Genomic DNA, 20147 nt, shown 5'->3' on the forward strand with positions numbered 1-20147 from the left:
AGGTACACACCTTTGACTGGAAATCAAAACCACGGCAAAAAAGGATCTGCTATTCACTGCCTTCTTCAAAAGTTACAATGGAAAAGACAGGTTTAAATTAGTTATAAAAGCATACAAATAGTGCCTAACTTAAAAAGCAAGACAGGATTGCTAGCTCTTGCTACAGGAAAATATGCCCTAGCTGGTTTGGCCTGTGGACTAAAAGGTCCCAGGTTTGATTCTAGTCAGGGCACATGCCTGGGTTGTGGGCTTGATCCCTAGTTGGAGGTGTGCAGGAGCAGCCAATCAATGGTGTTTTTATCTCTCCCTCTCCCTCCCTCTAATACTAATAAAAAATAAATTTTAAAAAAGGAAAATATAACATAAAAGAAATAGAGATAGGATAGGTGGGGAAAAAACTTTAGAAATAACTGTGGATCTGATACTTGTTTATAAAAGGTCCCACAAAAAGTTCCCATTTAAAATATTTAGCCAAGCCCTAGCCAATTTGGCTCAGCGGACAGAGATTGGCCTGTAGACTGAAGGCAGCCAATGATTTTCTCATTGACGTTTCTATCTCTCTCTCCCTCTCTGAAATCAGTAAAAAAATATATATATTAAAAAAATAAAAATAAAATATTTAGCCAAGCTACAGACCACCCATTTTCTTGACATGGTTTATTTTAATAAAAAATACAGCTGAACATATTTATCACAGATTACATGAAACTATAGACAATGACATTCTCTGCATAGTAGCCAACACTGATGTGTGTACTTGAAGTTTTAAATGGATTACTTATAATCCTTTAAAGTGCCGTTTATTTAAGGATTAAGCAAATTATAGGATAAAGGGTCTAATACATGAGTAACATTTAAAGATGTATTTGAATAAACGGTTCCAGTCAGAATTCTATAAATGCCAAATTCGATTATGTTGTAACAATAATTCCCCACAAAACACAAACTTAATTGCTCAGGAGTAAGATCCTCTAACCATTTTCTGATGGTAACAGTTTTGTCTATTCAATACGTCCGAACTATAAGGAACGGCGTCTAGAGGAGTAGCTTTAGCAGCCCCAAGTTCTATATCCACACTGGTATTCCCATTAGAGAGTAATGCACATCTTCCCCATCCTGTGTGAGGGGAAAATGAAGCTATCAGTTGCTTCTCAGACTTAGTTGCTTTGGGCTACTGTGTTAATGTCTACGATAAAATTAAGGTAGCAGATATGAAGTTCTGATCTAAGAAATAACCAGAAAATGCTTTAGAGAAATAAATGTGGGAACGTTTTTAGGAGCTGCCTGACAACATAGGAAGGATTGCAACGCAAAGGCCATCACTGCTGTGACTGAGAATTGTCATTGTTTTTGTCCGTTTCAGTTGGTAGAAATATTGATTCTGATTGCTGCTGCTCCCAAAAGATGCCCATTAGAGGATGAACAACTCCTTTAAAACAGTAATAAAGGAGCAAGATCTCTTAAGGCAGCAATGCCAGCCTGATTTTATCATCTATTTGAATATTTCCTCTTGAAAAGCCCCTTACATGAGCGTCTGCAAAACAGAATGTGGCTGTACTGGCTCAGCAGTTCTTCATCCAGGAAGAGGGTATTTTAGTGGTTGGAGGTGTGTAGAAAAAAAACAAAACTTTCCCCTCCAAGTGTAAACACGAAACTTTAGCCGATCTTAGGAGCACTATGATCACAGGTTTCGGCTTTCCTCAGAGTTCCTTTTTGGAAATTCTGGATGGAGCTCAGTAAGGCCCCTCGGCTCATGCCATTCACAGCCTGGGGCTGCGGCTGTGTGGCTACCTCTGTGCTCGAAGGAGGCAAAGGAGCTGCTGGTGGTGGAGGCGGAGGTGGAGGAGGTGGAGGTAATGTGGAAATCCCTGTAAAAAAAAAAAGGGACAGTCAGCATCACCTCCAAACCCCTGCATGCATGCTACCACTCAGTTCTGGGCAGAACAGACTTGAGTGAGAATGCAAGTGTTCCCTCAGAGGGACAAGATGCCTAGTACTGCATGATTTTTAAAATACTGAACAAGAAAGCTAGAAGCATCAAAGTGGAATTTAAAAAAAGGGGGGGGGGATTTCAATTAAAGGTCACTATTTCTCCCAAATAATAGTCATGCGAGAAAAGACTGAATATCACAGATTACATGAAACTATATATAGTGACATTCTCTCAGGAGTGAGGCTCTAACTCCATTTCCAAATTTTAGTAATGATCCCCAAAGAAAAGTTCCATCAGCTACGTAAGCCAGGCCCACTGACTTCCTGAGCTAGCAAAGATAGACATCTGGCCCTAACTGGTTTGGCTCAGTGGATAGAGTGTCGGCCTGTGGACTGAAGGGTCCTGTGTTTGATTCCAGACAAGGGCACATGCCCAGGTTGTGGGCTCAATCTCCAGTAGGGGTGTGCAGGCGGGAACCAATTGATAGTTCTCTCTCATCATTAATGTTTCTATCTCTCCCTCCCCCTTCCTCTCTGAAATCAATAAAAATGTAAAATAAAATAAACATATGTTCAGGTGAGGATTTAAAAAAGAAGATAGACTCTGTGTGCAGAATTGGGCTACGTGAATATCTATATAAAAACTCCGCGATCAGAACAACCGGTGGCTATGGCGCACACTGCAGCAGCCAACCAGCCTAATCTGGGCCCTGATCAGGGTCAGGCGCTGGCCCACGGCCCCTCTCCTTGGCTAGCCCTGCCCCTGATTGCCCTATCAGGGGAGGGGCCATCTGGCCCACTGCCCGTGGCCCCTGCCCCCTACCAGCCAGCCCAATGGGCCCCCATTGGGGTGAGCTGGCTGGATCCCCCACCCCCGTGCACAAATTCATGCACTAGGCCTCTAGTCAATTAATAATGGGTGAACAGTTCTTTAGATGTGCTTCAACACACAATATTTGAAGGATGCGATTTAATATAAAATGACAAACCACTCAGTATTCTTGGCAAGACACCAGTGCCTGCAGGGTTTTGGGTTCCCCAGGGGCATCTATCTCGAATACTTATTTCCTATTAGAATGCATTAAAGAAATACAAAAAGCTAATAACTGTTGCAATGCAGAGTAGAGGGCAAAGAGCTCGCTCTTCCCAGCAATGGGATTTTCGAGGAGGAGTCTTCCTCAAGCTCCCTTCTTTCCACTGTGGCCCAACCCAGGAACAGACACAACTGCACTAACCCTACATCTTCGCTAAAGCATCAGGAGAGACTGGAATGTCGAGCTCTGCCCTGGTGGGCAAGGAGAAGGGAGCTGCACAGGTGTTTCAAACTTCCCTCAGCGTCCAGGCACACAAACATCTGGCATTGAATGTTACAGTTCTGACTGATGGAATGAACTTCTCTCCCAGGACAAAATAAAGACTGAGGAGAGAAAAAGCCCTGCCTCAAGGGACCTGCCTGTGCCACAGAGTCTATTGCCCCATTTCCTAGGAACCGTCCAGCTCTCAGTGACTCCACCCACCTGTTTTGAGCCTTACCCCCTACCCCGTCCAAGGGCTACACAATCCTGTCAGGTGGTTCTCTCCTAAACTGCTACCGGGCTGTGGTGTTAACAGGGAAACTACCAATCACCCCGTGCACTTGCATGGAGGATTGCCAGTAGAACACTTAGGTAAAGTACATGACAGGCAATGGTTAAAATCTTGTATTTCACAGAAAACCACTTACCTTTCTTCATATCTTTACCCAAACCTAAGGCAGCTGAAAATGAAGAATCACACAGATACACACACTCATGCTCTGCAGTCTTAGAATTCTCAAATGATGATACAGCAATACAAATAAACATTAAACAGACAAATGAACAAAACGTGGTTTCTATTGGTTCTATGCAATAACAACTAATGAATGAAATTCGATTATGTCAGGTGGAGTGTGGAGACATGTTACAGGGTTACAAAGGTAAAAGGACTTTAAACCTAAAACGAGTGCTGGGGGTGTGACACAAGCATCCCTCTGCAGGGCGTTTCAGACAGTGACCAGAGAAAAGCCAGGAGGAAGGGGGATGGCGCCTCTGGGAGCCCTGGGACCAGAACGGCAGCACAGAGCCTGGAGGACTGAGCAGCACCAAAGCCCCACCCACCCCCACCCCGCTTTCATGCAATGACCAGGAAAGGCAGCAGAATCTGGACTTGACATCCAGGGCCCAACATGTGCGGGTGAGCACTGGAGCGTCTGCCTTCCGGCTTTGTGCTTTGACCTGGCTGAAGAGTCCCCGTGGGTCACGGCTGAGACAGGCTCTGCACCGCAACAGCACTCGTGTCCTCACGACCTGGAACTGGCCATCCAGAGAGGATGCCCCTCCGGCCCAGGATCCTGGGAGGCTAGAAATGGGCTGCAGGGGCTGGACCTGGGCATGGGCTGCGGCCTCGACAAAACTGCTTGGTCTTCACAAGGAACCAACCCTTGCCTTTGGCCTCATTACCAGGAGCTCAAAATTCAAAATGCAAATTCACCACCACAGGGCTTGGGAGTTGGGGGTGATGTTCGTAAATGAATCTTCATTTCCAAGTAAAGGCTGAGATTGCTACCACTTTCAGTGAATTTCTTGGGATGTGTAGGTGGTATAAAGAAATACACTGTCCAAAGCGCCATAGGGTAGCCTGTGTCTGTAATGCAGATGGGAAGCTGAGGGCTGTAAAGGAGAGGCTGCTCCACCGGGGCACAGAGCAAGGTCCCCAGGTCACTCCGATGTCTGCCCACAGAGGGCCGGATCAATCGCAAAGGGCCTGACGCCCCATGACGTCCACTTTTCCTCCCCGGGCCTGCGACATCTGGGGCAGACACTGATGTGTATGATCAGGACAAGGGAACCCACTCACCAGTTCAGAGCACTCGGGAGGGGAGAGGAGGACCAGGCCTCAGAAGGTGAAGTGGAGGAGGCAAGGACACAGAGTTTGGGTTCACAGTCTGACTCTAGGCCCATCAACTTTTTGGTTACCTTTTCTATAGTCCACAAGCTTCCTTTAAAGGTTCACTGGGGCTTCAGCTACAACACCTTGGTAACCAAGAGGGGGAGGGGGAATGGTTACAAGGGCCAAATTCAGAGTTGGCCCTTTGGCCGGAGACAAACCTGAGAACAACACCTAATTCCCCGAGCGCCCCCTTTCCTCACATGTGAATGAGCTCCTCCCCAACAAAAGGCTTCCATAGCCCTTATCCCCAGGCCACAGACAAAACAGGACAGCATTCCTGTTAGACTGCTAACTGAACTCACACAGCTTTGAGAAATAGTGTTCTCCAACAACCCAGGATGAGGGATGTTCCAGACAGCTTGTCTACAATTATAACCCAGCCAGTCCTAACCTCTGTGTCACTCTGTCTTAGACAAAAACCTCAAGAGTCAACCACTCTACCCTCCGCAGAATCCTCTCCACCAACCAAATGGGTGCCTGGCAATCCAACCGAGGCCTGGCACAGGCCACTGACTGCTGCATCAAGAGCGTAGGCTAGAAACATCCTCGCCAGCCTTGTGGGTCCCTTTTCCTTGGGCCAATTTAGCAATCTACAGGTGTCTGCACGCCCGTGTTGCTTTGTGGTCCACACACACAGATGGGGAGGCCACACGGCCACCAGACCTGCCCGCTACCCGCGAGGGAATGGAGAGCAATGACCCCAGGGAGCTCTTGGGATCTGGCCTCACCTTTTGTCTCAGAGGAGGAGGCTGCACTCATGTCCCAACTCAAGAATTATTCAGGATGTGTGAAAAAGAACTTTTTCCCTGTCATCAGTCATAAAGCCAATAAGCTGTCTCTCCATAACCAAGAACTCAACTGCCAGCACCCTTTCCCTTCATCAGAGTAACAGGAACCAACATTTTTACAGGGACAGGACTCTGAGAGCCTAGTTTCCAAAATTAAAATATTCTAAAATGCCATACAGCTGATTTGTGAGTTTCAGAGCTGTATTTTAAAACTAAAATCAGAGTGAAAATGAAGATTTTGAAGGTCATGATGGAAATGAAATGAAGGTAAATGAAGTCACTTTGGTGCTTTTTAAAGATGCTGCATTTCATTCAACGTTCAGTTAAGGAAATGTTCTCAAGTCTCCTTCCCCATTTGTTATCACGTCAGAGACCAGATGTACTGGGTCCCATTTCACATTCAGAAACAGCATCTTTAAAGTGAGAGGAATGAGTATATTTTACTTTACCGAAACTCACGTTCAAAAGGGCGCATGCTCTACTGAAAACAGCAGAGAGAGAGAGAGAGAGAGAGAGAGAGAGAGAGAGCACTGTCATTATTCAGATTTTAGTGTCATTTAATCAAACAGTAAGAGATAGCAAAATATTAGTCTGAATCACATGCTGGTTATTCTCACTGCCAAACTAGGTGACATGTAAGTTAAGCACGAATTGCACTGGTTTGTACACAAATGTGACCCTTTTAGAACATGGCAAATACACGAATATGGTAACCAATGAGTGGCTTTCTTCCCCGAGGTCTTTTTCTTTTTTGGAGCCAGTTAGTTGCTATTTTTACTTATTGGCAAGCACAACACTCACTTCAGAAGACCCATGAAGGTTTTTCCTTCTCTGAAAAGTGGAATGAGTACTGAGTATCCTTCTTTCTCTTACTAAATAAGAGGGGAGAAAAACTAAAACTCATCACTTTTTCCAAGCAAATGTTCTATAATTTAAAATGGAAACATGGCCGGCTGTTGTGGCTCAGTGGTTGAATACTGACCTATATACCAGGCCACTGAATCAATTCCCAATCAGGGCACATGCCCGGGTTGCTGGCTCAATCCCCAGTAGGGGACGGACATTCAGGAGGCAGCCGATCAATGATTCTCTGTCATCATTTATGTTTCTATCTCTCTTTTTCTTGTCCATCCTCTCTGAAATTATAAGGATATATACATTTTTAATTTTTTTAAAAAGAAGCCCTAGCCGGTTTGGCTCAGTGGATAGAGCACTGGCCTGCAGACTGAAGGGTGCCGGGTCCAATTCTGATCAAGGCCATGTACCTAGGTTGCAGGTTCCGGGCTCTGATGGGAGGGGTGGAGGGTGGGCGTAAGGGAGGCAACCAATGGATGCTTGGTGTTTCTGTCTCTCTCTCTCCTTCCCACTCTCTCTAGAATCAATGGAAAAAATATCTTCGGGTGAGGATAAACTAATTAGTTAATTAATTAATATGATGGAGACACCTTTTCAGAGTTGGGAAGACCAAGGGTGCAGGGCAGGTCTCAGGGGGAGCGTCTGGGCAGGAGCAGGCGGCCCCTCCTCTGAAGGCTGCTGGGGCTGGAGGCTGAACTGGGCCGGGTGTGGCATTAGTTTACTTAAGGCTATAAAACTATTATGAAAGAACAAACCAACCAAGGCCAGCATCTTCCCATCTAGATTGCAAGTGAAATTTAAAGAGAGAACACTTTCCCTGTCAGTGAATTCCAGAATCCCCACTGAACCAACCTGCCTGCTGCCCAGAGGAAGTGAGGCCCTGGGAGGCAGGTCACATGGTGCAGCAGGGAGGGTGCTGGGGACACTGCCCACCCTCACCAGCAGAGGGCTTTGGGGAGCAGCCCCACACTTGGGAGTGGATGGCGCTGGGGAGGGCAGGAGAGCGCACTGCAGGGCAGACCTGTTCGTCCCCAAATGGTGACTGCTCTGTGCTGTGTAGGTTTTAATAAACATTCCAATGGCTTGAGACACTGATTTTGAACCTAAAGTGGGTTTCAGTCTTCGATCTGGCTACACACATTCTGGAAACTCCAGCGTTCTCAATAACTTTGTCTCTTTGTGTGTGCCTCATCTTTTCTTAACACTCTGCCCTGTTACTCAAATCCTCAGTCACTCCGGGCCCAGAGGCTCCGTTCTTCCTCCTCCATCTCCTGTCCAGATAGGACACTTCCCTCTCTCCAGTCATTCTTACCGACTGGGTTTTTACAGACTGTCAGCTCTCTCTCTTCAAAATTATTGCTTAAAATTATAGACTGCAAGCAAGAAGGGCTACAGTTTTCTTGCAGGACACCCAGAGCTTATTTATACTTGATAGATTTTACGGCCTTTTAAGCCTTGTCCTCTACATTATCTACCTAGTAACAACCAGGAAATCTTTTCAAAGACAGGTTTGAAGAATGCAAATTCCTTGTGCCTGGTCACAGCTGGAAGATGGTGGAGCCACAAACCAGGCCTGTGAATTCTGACTCTGCTTTCAGGGTTCTTCTCCCACCAACACAGTGCTTACCGTGGGGTAAGTGAGGTAAGTGAGCAAAGGGAAGGCTGTGGGGTAAGTGAGCAAAGACAGAGCCGCTTTAATCCTGGCTCCAGCACCCCCCACCTATGTGACCTTGGTCAAAGTCCTTTAACCCCACTAAGCCTCAGTTTCTTTGTCTGTAAAATGGAGCACTAGAAAAATCCATTCTCCTTGCATAGGAAGGTATTCATGGGGATCAAATGAAACAATGACTACACATCACTTAGAACAGTACCTATCACAAAATAAGTGCTCAAAATGTGTTAAATATGATTATAAACAACAAGAATCTAGGTCCTCCTGCTTACTTAGCTTTCCTTAAATACTCTTTTTCGAACCTGTTTTTAAAAAACATAAAGACAATATTTTGCAAAAGCTGCCTGCTCCCAAAGGGAGGGCGGGAGGGAATACTGCTGTGTGTAAACTGGGACCTTCTAGATCAGCGGCGGCCACGGGTGGTCCGTGGAACACTGCGGTCCAGTGAGGTCCGGTCCAGTGAGGTCCGAAAGGTGGCGACCACTGGCCTAAACCACTCGCCTCCATGAATTCATAGTGTAAACACCAGTTGGTGACACCATGAGGATGAGGAATTTTGAAGTTCTTGAAAGTTTTTGACCTTCTAGAGTAGGGGTGTCGAACTCAATCAGAGAAGGGGCCAAAATCTAAAATCCAGCCTAAATCACGGGCCGAATGGTTTACTGAACAGTCATAAACTGTCATTGTGATGGAAACGCAGCGGAGTGCAGTGATGACAGCGTGGTGCGGGCCACATTGCAAGGCCTGGCGGGACGGATTTGGCCCGCGGGCCTTGTGTTTGACACATGTGTTCTAGAGGCAGGAAACAACCTTTAGCAGAAAACAAAATGCTAGGAATGTTCTCACTGAAGAAGAGGTTTAGAGAATCGCATAGCACCTGAGGGAAGTGCCAGCAGACTGAGGGAAAAGATACTTCTCCTGTAAGTGGGCTAGGACCTCAAGGAGGCCCCAGGGCAGGGAGGTACAACACTTGGTGAGGCCCCAGGCCTCATACAAATGCTGGGAAGGGCTCCAGAGAGTAGGCTACTTCACTCACAAACTTGTCACCTCTGCCCCACCCTACAAGTAACAGAGCTGAGAACCACCCTCAACTCCTATTAGGGGCAGAAATAGAATATTGGGGCCCTAACTGGTTTGGCTCAGTGGATAGAGCATCAGCCTGCGGACTGAAGAGTCCCAGATTCAATTCCAGTCAAGGGCATGTACCTTGGTTGCGGGCACATCCCCGGTAGGGGCATGCAAGAGGCAGCTGATCGATGTTTCTCATTGATGTTTCTAACTATATCTCTCCCTTCCTCTCTATAAAAAAATCAATAAAACGTATTTTTAAAAAAGAATATTGGCCACTGACTCTCAGTTCTAAGAAATAAAAGAAGAGATATCAATCATGCTCTATTAACCTAGATTGTTTGGTTCTGATTAAAGAAAATACATTCTATGCCGAAACCGGTTTGGCTCAGTGGATAGAAGGGTCCCAGGTTCAATTCCGGTCAGGGGCATGTACATTGGTTGTGGGCGCATTCCCGGTAGGGGTGTGTAGGAGGCAGCTGGTCGATGTTTCTCTCTCATCGACGTTTCTAGCTCTCTATCCCTCTCCCTTCCTCTCTGTGAAAAATCAATAAAATATATTATAGATAAAAAAAGAAAGTACATCTAACCTTGCCAGGAGTCATCTTTGCCCCTGTGAGTCATCCTTGGAATGTGCATTCAAGACCTGCCTATTATCATGGAAAGACTGATAACCTTGTTGTGCAAACAATGGAGCCCCACCCCAGCCTGTATGGCCTACTTCCCCATGCCTGTAATCCCTACTTCCCCATGTAATCCTGGCCCTCCCTGTACTAGAATGAGCAGCTGGCTGATGGAGGGCAGGAGAGCAGATTTCTGTGGGTGGCCTGCTGCTCTCCCATAAGGCCGCCAGTATTGGCACAAACACTCACATATGATTCAACCCTGTCTCTGCTGAAGTGGCTCACGTAGTAACAGGCAGACCGGACTCATCGGTTGTCCGGGTTCACCACCATGAATGTGCTTCACATGCACTCTTTCAGGAAAAAGGGCAATGCTGTGACAATGACCTTGCCCAAGGTGAGCTATTGCTGCGCACTGTCAAAGGCAGGGCTCACAGTAGCTGTACAGGGGGCCTGGCTAGAAGGAACTGGGAGACAGTGTCCTGACTCCCACCCTTTTGTCTTTTACCGAGGAGGTAAGGACGCCCAGACATGAAAGTGACTCATTCAAAGTCTCCTGGTAGCTCAGTGTGCCGAGGGCTTAGTGTGCAGGCACTGTCCTAACCTCATCCTCACGGGACCCTCTGAATACCCTGAGGAGGCAGGCACTGCTATTATCCTCATTTACAAGTGGGAAACCAGAAACACAGGGAGGTTTAGTGTCTTGTCCACATCCCGGAACTGGCAAAGTGGTGGCTCTCAAGTTTAGGTTCCCGGCCCAAGGTGTAATTCCCAAGAGTTCCCACAATGAGTTGCCACCTTTAACAGGGAATTCTTTTTTAAAAAAATATATTTTATTGATTTTGTACAGAGAGAAAGGGATAGAGATAGAGAGTTAGAAACATCGATGAGAGATAGACATCGATCAGCTGCCTCTTGCACACCCCCTACTGGGGATATGCCAGCAACCAAGGTACATGCCCTTGACCAGAATCGAACCTGGGACTTTTCAGTCCCCATGTCGACGCTCTATCCATTGAGCCAAACCGGTCTTGGCCAGGGAATTCTTTTTTAATACTAGCCCTTGAAAATGAAGAATTTCCCTTCCTTTTTTGAGAAAAGCGCATTTCATCCGAAAGTTAAAAGACACTCTCTTTGACTTAGTTAGACCATAGGCTTGGCCTAGAAGCAGAGACATAAATTGGAGCAAATGATTCCAACAAAAAGATGGGCAGCGTGCCGAGAGGCAGCGAGAAAGTTGAGCGCAGTGAGAAGCCCGCCTCCAGCCCTGGGAGGAAGGACCCTCTCAGCAGGGGCTGAGGAGCCGGAAGTTGCCACCCTGGACTGACAGTCTGTTCTCACCCAGCAAAGGCCTTGAAGGCACAGCAAGTCCAAGCAAACACACCCACAGGGTCTCTGCACATCTCCCCGGTACAGCCGCACACAACAGGAGCTCGGGATGATGCAGAATGCATTTGCTAGCATTGTGTCTATCATTTTGGGGCTTCCAACAGCTGCTGGAAATGTGACTCCAGCTGGGGCTTGCCTGTCTGTTTACCTCTGTAACCCAGGGCCAAGCACACTGCCTGACACACCGCAGGCTCCCCATAAATGCCTCTACAGTAACTGAATGAATACACTCACTGCGGGTGCCCCATAGAGAGCCTCAGATGGTAGATTGACAGTCAAGGGCTAGTCATCATTTTTGTGATATGCATAATAATAAATGCCCAGCAGAGGTCAGAGGAGAGTCTTTGGGGACCAAGTCGGTAATTCCATCAACAAAATATTAAAGAAATTTGCTGAGAATGTCTCATGTCTGCCAGGCATTGTGCTTGGGCCTCACTTGTGTTTTCCCTCTGAATGCTCAGGACTCCCTTCCAGATAGATGCTTTCCAATCTGTGGGGAGATCTATATAGGAGTGAAGCCCCCAACTGCTCCCTGTCTCCTGAGTTTTTCCAACATGGACTTTAATTACAAGATTCTTCTTTTCCTTCTCCTCTCATTCTAAACGTTAACCTTCCCATGCAAACCTGCTATGTAGGAGATGGTTCCCACCAAATCACAGGTAAATGAGAGGATTAACAACCACAAAAATCCAAATAGACTGAATTCCCCAAGACATTCAAACTTGAGAACCAGCACTAACTTCCCAGCACCACACCCAGTGCACGTGCGAGGGCTGTGCCCTCCAACAGCACCGCCTTTGTTAAAGGAGGACTCACGAGCCTCACTACCCATTCTCCCCACTGTCCCTACCACGCCTTGTGCTGTGAAAGGCACATCCTGTCTACGAGAAAGTGGCTCAACATGTCTGGGCAGAAGTTTTCCAGAAACTTCTGATCAGCGTACACAGGTCACCTCTACAGAAGACAGAGAGTCTATTTCCTGTCTTGATCAATAGTTGGGGGCTTTCTTATGAAAATCTGCTGACAAAGTCAGACGGGGGAAAGAACATCGTCCCCCGAGCCAGGTACTTTGCGACTCAAATAGGTGCTGGCTCCAGCACACTTGGCAGCGAATCACCATCCTCCGCCAGCCGGGAAGACACCCCCGGCCGACATGAGCTGCTCCAACCAGCGTGCTCGCCGTTTTCAGGAAGGTCAGAGAGCAGCACGGCGGAGCAGTGCTGTACGTGGCAGCTCCTGGGGGCCGCCTTACACCTACTGCACATGCTGCTGTCAGCTCACCATCAACCGCAGCCAATGACCCCCTTCAGGCAGCTGCAGCCACCCCCCGACCACCCCCACACACGGCAAGCTGAGGGGCAGACAGCCCCTCTGGCAGCTGGAACATCTGGCCCATTGAAGAACAAACGAGATACTGGGGCTCCAGTGTGTTTTTATGGGGCTTATACAATGGTGAGGAGAGATAGTAGTTCAAAACGAAAGCAGAGCTAGCATTATGAGGTTATGAGGCCACACCACAGAATTAGACTTTTATAAATATTTCTGAGATGACATTTTTCTATATTTCCTTAATAAAACTCGTAGTATCTGGTCTAATTCCCAGGTGACACGAAGGCTAGCCCCAGACGACCCGGATGACCAAACTATCAGGACCAGCGTTATCAGGAACCCAGAACCCGGCAGCTCTTCCCCTCCCTCCCACACCTGGGTGCTCCCCAGCTTTGCTCGGTGACAAAACCCACACAATGGCGGGGTTCCCTGAGGAGAGCGCTGGGGAAGGACAGGGCTCGGGCGGAGCTGCGACTGCTGTTTCGGTCACGGGTACCCAGAGCCTGTGCCCAGAAGAACTCTACTCTGAGGAGCCCTGCAGCGGCTTTTCTGCAGAGAGCAGCCTGGGGCAGAGGGTGGTTAGTGACCCCAAAACCAGTGGCTGCAATCCCAGGAGACCCTCCGCTCACCCAATGACACTGCTAACGTGCACTCCTCCGGTTCTCTGGGGAGACCGACCGACACTACCTTCCTTACCCTGACAGGCTTGGGCGCAGGTGAGAAGAGACAGCTGGGCCCTGGGGGGGAAGCAGGAGGGAGCAGGCTACTTTGCCTCCATCACTAACCTGCTGTAGAGGGTGGAGTCGGAGAGGACGGAGATGTGAGAGGTGAGCTGGCCCCAGATCCTGCTAAGAGAAAACACAGAAACGCGTGTGGGGACTAAGGGAAAGACACCTGGAATTTGACGTGAGTTGGGCGCCACCACTGCCGGAGAATCTGCCCGGGCTTAGTGGGCGGCCTTGTGACTAAAGTTGAGGGACAGAGAATTCAGGGCCTGGACCAGGGACCAGCGGCTCCCAACCAGCACAGGGCTAGGTCAGGGCTGTGCTGCTCCCCACCGGTTGCTCATTTGAAACCAACTCTGCAAAGCCACCAGCTATGCATTTGGCTGCAGCCCCGCTTCCTGACCCACGCCCCTTTTTCCTGGTCACAGATGACAAACGGCAGTGCCTCAGCAGGCAGGGCCAGAGAGCGAGGCGATCTTAGGAGGGGAGAGTGCCCACAGCATCTACCAGCAATGCTGTGTACAAGCTCCATTTCATCCGCAGGTACATCCGTTAGGTAGGGGCAGGCTATTCTGTGTGCGGATTTCCTGGCCTTTTCTTACCCAAAATTCAAGGAATACCCTTATTTACTTTAACACAATGTGCATACGCCCCTGTGTCGCATGCATTTTCTGTACCCGGTCACCTTGCTGTATTTCAAATCTTCCCAAGTTCTCAGCATCTCCCCAGGGCTCAGCAACCGCCAGAGCACACCCTGTGGGCCTCACGTGGAAGTAGCCCGATGAGCAGGCAGAGGCTCCCCCAGGAGCCGCCTCCCCCACACGGAGGGTTAACCACCGCGGAGGGAGGGCTGTGACCATGCCCCAGACGCCCGCCCGCTGGCTGTTCTGGGGAAGCCTGCACCATCCCCTCCCCCGCTGCCCACAGGGCACACTGACCCGGCACGGGCACTGGGCACGAGGAGGCACGTCCTCCCGCACACCCTCCTTCCCACTGTCTCCGCTTTCTCTCACCTCCCCACAGACTACGAGGCGTTTTACCGGAAAAGGAGGTAGAGCTCAGCCGCCCTGTTTCCTACTGCTTGGCATGCCAGCTGGATGGTAAAGGGGAGAAGACTGAACTCGTGGTTCCCGTGGGATGTGGAGAAGGTCTGCCCATTTCCATCAACCGCTGCTTGCTCTCCTAGACTCCCGAGGGCACGGCGCCTCGGAGTCCCCGGGACCCTCTGCCACGTCTGGCACAGGCCTCGCAGGCAGGCAGCTGCCTCAGGAAGGTGTGAAACAGCCAGGCTTTCTCTGCTTTGTAAGAAACTGGCTGCTGCGCAGAAGGACCACCAGTCAGACATGCTGGTTGGAGACATGGGTCCTAGGGACGATAGTGACCGGCCATGTCCGTCCCATCCACCGTGGAGGAAACAGACCTCCAGCTGTGGAATTGTCACAGGCCACAACATCCTCCAGCCCTCTCCCCTCGCAGCCTCCACACGCATGCAGCCTGCCTGCGTCCTCACGGGGACCTCCAGAGCCTGGCCTCCCTCCTTCTCCTTCCTTCTAGTCTCCTCCCCCCACCCTCTCCCACCACCCCACGCCCTTTTCTGGCCTGGACTCCGCAGGCAGTGGAGTCAGCATGATTCTCACCTTCTTTGAGGAGTCCACTCTCCTCCCAGCTCTTCTCATTCCTAGCTCCGCCCACTCCACCTGCATTCTCTGGCCGGGGCTAGCCTGCCTGTGTGCCACTCGGGTTCTCCCCATGCTCCTCCCCTCCCCACCCCATACCCCCTCACCTGGCACAGGCCCTCCTCCCTGACTTCCTGGAGAAGATCTGACAAAGTTTCTCTCAGTTTCCTCCCTTCCGTTGCCTTTAAATGCCTCTACCTTTTCGCCTGCCCCTCCTGGCTCCTGCCCCCAGGAAGAGATGGATGGGCTTCCTCCAAGGCCGAGACTGACCCCTGGGTTCTTGATGCCGAGTCCTGGGCCTTTCGAGACCTTTCACCCCAGTTCCCTCTCTCTTGCATATTGAGTTTCTCTCTCCCTGCTAGGCCCTCCTCCTGCCTAAAAGCATATGCAGCTAGCCCTGTGGTGGCTTGGTTGGTTGGAGCATTGTTCCAGTAACCGAAATGGTTGTGGGTTTGATTCCCAATAAGGCCACATTCTTAGGTTGCGGGTTCAACCCACAGTCAGGGTGCATAAGGGAGGCAACTGATTGATGTTTCTCTCTCACATCGATGTTTCTGTCTCTCTCTAACATCATCAACACAAAGAAAAAAACATATCCTTGGATGAGGATTTTTTTTTTTTTTTTAAGTATATGAAGCTATTTCTGAGCCTAAAGCAACCTCCCCATTCCCTAGGCCTTCCAGGGCTAAGCTCAAGCTGATTTGTGGGTAGGAGACCTGGAAGGTCTCAAGGCATCATCAATTTGGCCCTAATCTCCAGAGAGGGGGACACTGAGGCCCCAAGCCTGAGGCGCTGGGAGGGGGGCCGCCAGGAGTGGCGGGATGACTGCCAGCCCAGGACAGCGCGCTCACCGCGGGCCCTCTGGAACGATGCTCTCTGCCAGCCCACACACTGTGGCGCCGCCCTTAGTGAGGAGGCTGCTGACCCAGGGCCCTGAGGTCCCATCCAGCCCTCGAGCTGTGTGAGCCCTGATGCTGCCACATCCTTCAGGGACAGAATGCTTTTGTTTTCTTCACTTGTGGCCACACTCTGGCTACCAGAACCCAAGACCCCCAGACCAACTACAGGCCCCTGGTCCCCCAGCCTGGGGGTGCTGGTTCCCCTACAATCCATAACCAGTTACCTGAATTATTGGAGTTGCTATATTTTGCTGAATGTTCTTCACTATTTTCAATGGCAGATCGTTTTGACTTCTTTAAAAGTAAAAAGAGAAAAGAGAGTAAGCACACTGAAGCTGAGAGTTAGGATAAAAATATTTTCTAGGCACGCAGTTAAACTATCCACACACAAGGTCATATTCAGCCTCGTAACTTAACACCGAGAAGAAGTCACAAGCCAAAGCCGAAGGGGAAAATAACCACAACCCTGCTGACTACCATCTCAGGCCAATCACTGCCCCAGGTACATTCGGCCACAATCAGCCAGGCAGCCAGGAGACTACGGCCCATTTCTTTCCTGATGTTATGTCGCTCCTTTTTAAAAGCTGTGAACTGCCGAAGCCGGTTTGGCTCAATGGATAGAGAGTCGGCCTGTGGACTGAAAAGTCCCAGGTTCGATTCCAGTCAAGGGCATGTACCTTGGTTGCGGGCACATCCCCAGTAGGGGGTGTCCAAGAGGCAGCTGATCGATGATTCTCTCTCATCGATGTTTCTTTTCTTTCTTTTTAAAAAAAATATATTTTATTGATTTTTCACAGAGAGAAAGAGAGAGGGATAGTTAGAAACATCAATGAGAGAGAGACATCGATCAGCTGCCTCCCGCACACGCCTTACCGGGGATGTGCCCACAACCACAGTACATGCCCTTGACCAGAATCGAACCCGGGACCCTTCAGTCCGCAGGTTGACGCTCCATCCACTGAGCCAAACTGGCCTCGGCTCTCATCGATGTTTCTAACTCTCTATCCCTCTCTCTTCCTCTCTGTAAAAAAAATCAATAAAATATATTAAAAATAAATAAATAAAAGTCACCTACTAGTTTTGGCTTTCCAGGAGATATAGCACAAAATCTGCCCTTCGCTAAATGTGCACCGTTAGCCTAGAACTTCCTTCAGGCTTACCTTTCGAGCTAAAATCTTCCTCTTCTTTCTTTCTTCTTCAGATCCATGGTGCGACTGAGCTCTTGTCAGTCTTCGATGCTGGTGAATCTAAAAGAGAATGCAATTCGCCACAAACGTAAGTGAACCAATGGAAACCTACTGTGTTTTGCCGAATCGAATTGTCTGGATGAAAAGTCTTCCCCTACCCCAAGGTCAGGACTGGATGCCTTGGAGAAGGGTAAGCCTGGGGGGTTGGGGGGAAGAGACCTTCCTCACTTCCCTCAGTTCCTTCCTGCCTCCTCTCTCACACAGAAGATGAGTGTGGTCCCCAGCACCTCTGAGCAGGGACCAGGCATGCCCACCATGATCCAGCTGTCCCGATCATAAAGGATCCACCCTTTATGGATCTGCTTATTTCCCAGCAGGCTGAGCTCCTCAAGGAAGGACATGAAGGATTCACCTGTCTCATAGCACTGAGCCTGGAGCCTGGTTCAGAGCAACTAGCAAGAAATGCTTGTTGCCTGAACAATCAGTTAAAAGTAATCACTGGCCCTGGCCAGTTTGATCAGTGATTAGAGCATCGATCCACAGACCGAAGGGTTGTTGATTCAATTCAAGGGCATGTGCCTGGGTTGTGGGTTCAATCCCTGTCCCTGGTCTGGGCTTGAACAGGAGGCAACTCATCAATGTGTCTCTCACGTTGATGTTTCTCTCTCTCTTCTCTTTCCACTCCACCGCTTTCATAGAAATCAATGGAAAAAAATATCCTCACTCCTCAGGGGTAAGTATTACCTAAATAAATAAATAAATAAATACATAAATACATAAATACATAAGTGAATCATCAGAAATTCCAGGCAGAGGGGGACAATATTTACAGATCAAAGAGCAATAAGGAACTATGCGAGATTTACCTGTTTCTGTTCTTCAATTAGTCTCTTTTCTATACATTCTTTGGCAATTCTCAATGCCTCTTTTAACTTTGTAGGGATCTGAAAGAGAAATAGATAATTTATTGAGGAAAACGACTGGAGATGCTCCCAAATCCTGGTTTTAGAGAAGGAGTGATTGGTTATCAAGAGGGAGGGCGTTTGGAATGAAATCAGTTACAAGTTGTCCACTTGAATCCTGTCCTGGCCAAGAGAGGGAGGACGGGAGGGACATTGCTCAGTTGCCTCCTATATGTGCCTCAATTGGGGATCAAACCCGCAACCTAGGTATGTGCCCTGACCAGGAATCTAACCCAAAACCTTTTGGTATACGGGGCAATGCTCCCACCAACGGAGCCACCTGGCCACGGCTGGAGGCAATTTTGATAGTCACAGTGTGTGGGGTGCAGGGGCAGTACTAGTCACATCCCGTGGTTACAGGACAGGGATGGTGGTTAATATCCTACAATGCACAGGACAGCCCCCATTAACAAAGAACTACCTGGCCCAATACGTCAAATGCCGTGGCTGAGAAACCCTCCTTAGGTAAATGGCTGGTATTTAAAAAGCAAAGTAAGGCATCAACCTGGTGTTCGGGGCACCAAAGCCCCTCCTCGCTCCACACCACACACACCACAACCCCAGACACCCCCTTCAGGCTGACAGCATTTTCTTCTAAGCTGTATTTATACCATTTCCCTCCTTGGCCCAAATAATAATCATTTTCCATGCTACTGCGATGTCTTGGTAAATTTTACTTTTGTTAGATTAAAAAATACTTTATCAACTAGATGCAGTATGAATTATTAAATTATTCTCTAATTGTAGGACATTTAGATTGTTTTCAAATTTTCTTTATTGTAAGTACTAGACCTTCTCTTTTTTTAACTAAAAAAAGCGCTCACTTTCAAAGTCAACTCATGTCATAAACCAAAGCATGATATGATTTGCTTTACCTTAAACTGTGGCTTTTCAGAAGTGGTTAGGAAAACATCACTGAATAATCTGTAAGGAGAAGGAAAACACAAAAACAGAATCTTTCTTAAAACAGGTGCACCCTCCGAAGATGATCAAAGCAGAACGAGACATCTGTAGCCACAAAGTCCCACATCCCTCTCCCCGCCCCAAGCCTGGCCCCACCCACCATTTCATGTTTATATCACACTCACAACATCCAATGCACCCAGCGAGGCCGGGGGGCGGGGGGGGGGGGGGGGGGGGGGAAACCCCACTGGTTTCCAGGGCACTGGGTCAGCTGAGGTTAACCCTTTCATGCTGTACAGTAATTTACACTTAAAATAATATATGCAGTAGATATTTCTGGATAAAATAACTGTCCCCCTCCTTTTTTCAGTCCCAGAGGAGGATAATATTTATTCTAGAACTCATTAACATAAAAACATGCAAGTAAGTAGAAAGCAATTGCTCTGATTAAAATCTAATGAGAAAATAATTTTCTTCTAAGAAAAGTAGTGTTTCTTGCTCTCTTAAAAAAGAAAGAGCAGCTTTTAGGACATAACTACTTTCTCTTCAAAAGTATGCATTAAAAACTACAGCCTGAGGAATTCTGGGCTGTGTTGGCTAAAGCAGGTCGGAGAGTGGAAGTTGCTTGGGCAGCGCCCGGAGGTGTGTGAGGGAGGCTTTCCTTGACCAGTTCCCCTTTACCATCAGGAACCCCGTGGCAGGGAGAGATGGCAGGCTAACCTTTCCCCACCAGGGCCCTGGTCCAGTTACTCCCAGACAACATCTGAACCGGACACAGTGCACACCCCCCCAAGTGCCATTCTCAAGGCCGAAGGCCACGGGGCAGAAAGACGTACGTAAAGGAGCACTATTGGACCCACTTTAGGGCTGGAGGACTGGGAGGAGATACAAACCGAAGTAAGTTAACCTGGTTACAGGCTGTCTCCAACGACAAATGCAGTCTGTCCTGAAAGCCCATGAGAACCGCTTTGCTTCCCTGACTGGATCTGCTTCCCCACGCACACCGTCATTAACGGTGCTGTCACACCCACGGGACAGGGCGCGGCTGCTGTTCCTCACGGCGTCCCCAGGGCCTAGCGCGGGGCCTGGGCTCTAGCAGACCCTCGGGACTCCGCGGTGTGCACCTCTCACTGTCCCTGCCTGTTTCCCATTACCGCTTCCGCAACACG

At 48.8% G+C, this 20147-nt stretch overlaps 1 protein-coding gene across 13 annotated transcripts in view; it reads right to left on the minus strand.

Annotated features, from left to right (window-relative positions):
- Positions 1–642: 642 nt before the first annotated feature.
- The window catches only part of PXK (PX domain containing serine/threonine kinase like), a 73983-nt gene continuing 54478 nt past the window's right edge, over positions 643–20147 (minus strand). For 4 of the 13 annotated variants that reach the window (XM_036430695.2, XM_036430691.2, XM_045579002.1 and 1 more), the window contains 6 exons: positions 18951–18999; positions 17980–18057; positions 17087–17173; positions 16151–16220; positions 13412–13474; positions 643–1868 (listed from right to left, as the gene is read on the minus strand). In XM_036430695.2, coding sequence (XP_036286588.1) covers positions 1657–1868; positions 13412–13474; positions 16151–16220; positions 17087–17173; positions 17980–18057; positions 18951–18999 — 559 coding nt within the window. In that variant the 3' untranslated portion in view covers positions 643–1656. Of the gene's footprint in view, positions 1869–3651; positions 3689–6149; positions 6172–13411; positions 13475–15293; positions 15592–16150; positions 16221–17086; positions 17174–17979; positions 18058–18950; positions 19000–20147 lie in introns of those variants that run through there. The other 9 variants (XM_036430703.2, XM_036430702.2, XM_036430700.2 and 6 more) reach the window with 9 other exon arrangements.

Source organism: Pipistrellus kuhlii, unplaced genomic scaffold (assembly GCF_014108245.1).
Source record: "Pipistrellus kuhlii isolate mPipKuh1 unplaced genomic scaffold, mPipKuh1.p scaffold_m20_p_11, whole genome shotgun sequence".
In the NCBI taxonomy this organism is placed as follows: Eukaryota; Metazoa; Chordata; class Mammalia; order Chiroptera; family Vespertilionidae; genus Pipistrellus; species Pipistrellus kuhlii.